Genomic DNA, 4,139 nt, shown 5'->3' on the forward strand with positions numbered 1-4,139 from the left:
TTTTTATTTTTTGGGTTTTTCATTTTTCCCCCGGTCTTTCTTAGGTTTTGGACCCAAAAAAATTTTTTGCACGAAAAACGCATCTCTTGCTTCCTCGAGCGTGCCCCTTTTGAAAAAGAAAGTGTTTTTCTCTTTTTTTTCCTTCCGTGAGTGGCATGGATTTTCTTCTGCGAGAGGCATAGTTGTGCATCTCGGAAATGAAAAAAAACACATTTTTTTTCCTTCTGCGAGAGGCACGGTCATGCCTCTGAGAAACAAAAAAATGTGTTTTCTTTTTTTCTCTTCCGCTTTCTCGAGAAGCACAGATTTGCTTCCATGATAGGCACAACCGTGCCTCTCAAAAACGGAAAAATAAACGCATTTTGTTTCCCTTCCACGACAGGCACGGTTTTACTTCCGCGAGAGTCACGAATTTGTTTCCGTGATAGGCATGGTTGTGCCTCTCCAAAACGAAAAAAAATGTATTTTCATATTTTTCCTTCCGTGAGAGTCACCGGCTTACGTCTCGTTGAGGCACGGATTTCCTTCCCCGAAAGGCCCAGTTGTGCCTCTTTCAGAAAGGAAAAAAACATCTTGTCGGTTCGGTTTTTTGTTTGATTTTTCATTAAAATAAATTCGTCAAAACCTATCAACATGATATCTAGCTTTGATGAAAACGGTTTGAAATTTTTCAAGAGATAAAACGTTTTGAATAGACGGACCTACGAGAAAAAAAAAACTCACACGTTGTGACAAGTGGCGCACATGCAGAGCACCACTGTTGCAACCTGAGGAGGTAAGAGTGCTCTTTAATTAGTGATCTTGATAGTTATTATTCCATTTGATGGTCATTTTAAAACATGTTTATGCCCATGCCAGATGGGCTGCTATCAACCCAACAAAGATAATCAAATAGCAAGAGCTCAAGTAAGGTAAACAAAAGATTTTAAAAAATAAGGTACACAAAACGGGCCAGTAGGGCTGTGATTCTGAGGCATGGGTTGAGCAAAAAAATCTAATCGACTAAGCTCAAGTCAGACTCAACTAAATGAGCCAGCTCGAGCTAGCTAGGATCACAAATCATATCAACAACGTGTTAATTATTACCCGACCTCGGAGATAAGCTTCTTCTTCTAAATGAAACACCAAAAAGAAGTTGAATACATGTGGACAACTTCATCTGCCCTCGGCGAGAACGGACGCCGAAGACCCATAAGACACCGTAGAATTGCTAGTCGCCGATGGAGGGTACGACATAACGTACGAATCGAAGCCTTCATTCTCCATCAGCGCCAACATACTGTAGCTCATGTAAGTCGGCGACAAGTCAGGAACCGACTGCCCACGATCTAGGTATTGCATAACCTTGCGCATACTAGGCCTTGCATCAGGCAATGGGTGCGAGCACAACAAACCTAGTTGTAGCACGAGGGTAACCTCCTGTGTGTCAAACTTTTCTGTTAGTCGTGGATCCACTGCCTCGAGTAAGTGTCCACTGCGGTGGCGCTCAAGCACCCAATCAATCATCACCACAGGGTTGTTTCGCTCGCCGCGCTCGATGGGTCGTCGTCCACACGCAACCTCAAGGAGGAACACACCGAATGCGAACACATCGGTTAAGGGTGTTGCCTTCCCGGTGCGCACAAGCTCCGGTGCAAGGTATCCCATGGTGCCAACAACATGGGTTGTTTGAGCAACGGTTCCATGGTCGTATAACCTTGCGAGGCCGAAATCCCCGAGGCATCCATTCATCTGTTCATCCAAGAGCACATTGCTCGCCTTGATATCTCTGTGGATGACAACCTTCTCCCAATCCTCGTGGAGATACAGCACGCCTGACGCGACCCCTTTGATGATTGAGAACCTTTCAGGCCAAGATACGGCGGGCAGGCTTGGATCGTGCAAGTACTTGTCAAGGCTGCCATTTGACATGTAGTCATACACCAAGATAAGCTCGTCCTTGCGCCGGCAGTAGCCCAATAGCTGCACGAGATTCCGGTGCCGGAGACGGCCAATGCTCGCCACCTCGGCGACGAACTCGCGCAGTCCTTGCCTTGATTCATGCGACACCCTCTTCACCGCAATCTCCAAATTGGACTCGGATATCAGGCCTTTGTACACCCTCCCGAAGCCTCCGACGCCGAGCAAGTTTTTTTCCCTGAACCCATCCGTGGCACGATGCAGATCCTTGTATGCGTATCGGTGGGGGCCGAACTCGTCTTCCCAGCCTTCGCGCACCTCGGCGAACCGGCGCCGGCGCCACAGAAAGAAGAAGACCGCGGCCAGCGCCACCGCGACGAGCAACGCGCTGGCCAGCGGCAACACGATGTCCAGTACCTTGGACCGAGGCTTGGGTCCCAGGCGTGGCAGAGCAGGAAGCTTGGAGAAGTCAAGCGGCGGGGCAGGCCCGTCCAAGCTGAAGCTCCATCCGAGCAGGTAGTGATGCCCCGAGATGACTCCCGACGACGCCGAGAAGCCGACGTACATGGCGTCCGCCATGAGCGTGGAGAGGTCGATGGCCTCGGAGAGCAGAGGCTTGCTGGGCTTGGGCACCTGCACGGGGGCTATTGTCACGTCGAGCCGCTTGGACTGGCCGTCGTAGTCCACCCACACCTGCATGGGGTTGCGGCTGTTAAGCGTCAGGTTCCGGAAGGCGCCGCCGCGGTCGTCATCGTAGTAGCCAGCCCGCTGGGCCTGCCGCGACACGAGGCTGTTGACGTCGATGCCGACGTGGTTGCTGTTGATGTCGCGGAACTCGGGGCTGAGGATGGTGTCCAGCTCGACGGCCAAGATGGGGGCGCTGGCCGTGCCGTTCGTGGAGTTGAGGAGGCCCAGGTACTGGCCGGAGTTGGCGGTGGTGAAGTCGGTGGTCGGGGCGACGACGAAGGCGAGCCCGTGGTCGCTGAGACCGTCGTAGCCCGACACGATGGCGAAGACGAAGCACGTGGAGAAGGAGCGCGCCGCCGTGGCGTTGACCGAGCCGCCGAGGAAGCGGAGCGGGGCGGGGTGGAAGGCGTGGGCTTTTGTCTGCTGCGTGAAGTTGGTGAGCGCGAGCAGGCCGCCGGGCATGACGGCGGCGAGGCCGTCCAGGGTAAGGTTGGCGCCGGCGAAGCCTTGGTAGGCGAACTGGCCATCGTCCAGCTGCGACCAGGCCACCTCGCCGCCACGGCTCAGCAGCAGGAGTATGAGCAGCAGAAGGGCCGGCATGGTTTCTTGGACAAAAGAAAACTCAGTAGTATGACTGAATCATGGGCGGCTAACCAAAATTTGCCTCGTTTGTGATCATGCGCTAGACTTTAACGGTGTGCTGGTTGTGCACATACGGTGCATGCACGGTGGTTGTGCAGTCGGTGTATGAATGCCATCTAGCATGCTGAAAGTCCTTGACAAGACTACTCCGACGGCTATGGATGGATCTTGAATATGTCAGCATAAGACTAGTCCTCCTTGAGAAAAAACACACAACTTGTCCAGTGCAATTACTTCCTTGGATGATACGGCACCGTTGTAGGCCATAGACAATTCTGCGATCCATCTTTGTTATCATCACAGGTTGCTAATTTTTCAACTCCCGCTTCGACTTGTTTACTAGTAGTAATACTTGTGAGAAAAGCTGGGCGGACGGCGTGCCCTGCACTGCTGGGTGCGATCGTTTTCAGTGCCGGCCTAGGCATGGTAGGAAAACGATGCATGGCTAGCGGGTCAAAGAACCCACGTGTTGTCAGGGCCGGCATAGTTCCTTCACTACCAGAATTTACCCAATTGGCGACGGCCTCATCTATGCCGACGGCACCTGTCCGGCATAGATGGATGTATCCCAACGGCCCAGGTTAGGTCGTCGGCGTAGATAAGCAGTCGGAATATATCCATCTATGCCGACGGGGGCCGTCGGCATATGTTTGCCGTTAGCATCGCAAACTATATGCCTACGGCGGCCGCCAGCATAAGAGCGATCGTCGGCATATTGTGGGCCCGGCAACCCGGGCAGCGACAACCGTTTGACGGCGTGAAGCCTATGTCGACAGGCCTAACAGTGGCCGTCGGCATAACTTTGCCGGCGTCATCGATCCGCGTGCTCTGCCACGTCATCGATCCAAGCCACTCGCCAGTCCGTGGGGTGGCATCTCTATGACGACGGCCTTGCCGTCGGCATATGCCTT

The 4,139-nt window shown here is 53.0% G+C and overlaps 1 protein-coding gene across 1 annotated transcript; it reads right to left on the reverse strand.

The window, feature by feature from the left end:
* Positions 1-946: 946 nt before the first annotated feature.
* On the reverse strand, positions 947-3,537 carry LOC123087955 (L-type lectin-domain containing receptor kinase SIT2). The gene has a single exon (XM_044510071.1). It carries the CDS (start codon positions 3,184-3,186, stop codon positions 1,156-1,158), a length of 2,031 nt encoding a protein of 676 aa, XP_044366006.1. The 5' UTR covers positions 3,187-3,537; the 3' UTR covers positions 947-1,155.
* Positions 3,538-4,139: the final 602 nt, after the last annotated feature.

This window comes from Triticum aestivum, chromosome 4A, assembly GCF_018294505.1.
Source record: "Triticum aestivum cultivar Chinese Spring chromosome 4A, IWGSC CS RefSeq v2.1, whole genome shotgun sequence".
Taxonomy (NCBI): Eukaryota; Viridiplantae; Streptophyta; class Magnoliopsida; order Poales; family Poaceae; genus Triticum; species Triticum aestivum.

Excerpts from the sequence above, each read along its gene's own strand:
- LOC123087955 (XM_044510071.1), bottom strand. The coding sequence starts at position 3,186 with ATGCCGGCCCTTCTGCTGCTCATACTCCTGCTGCTGAGCCGTGGCGGC.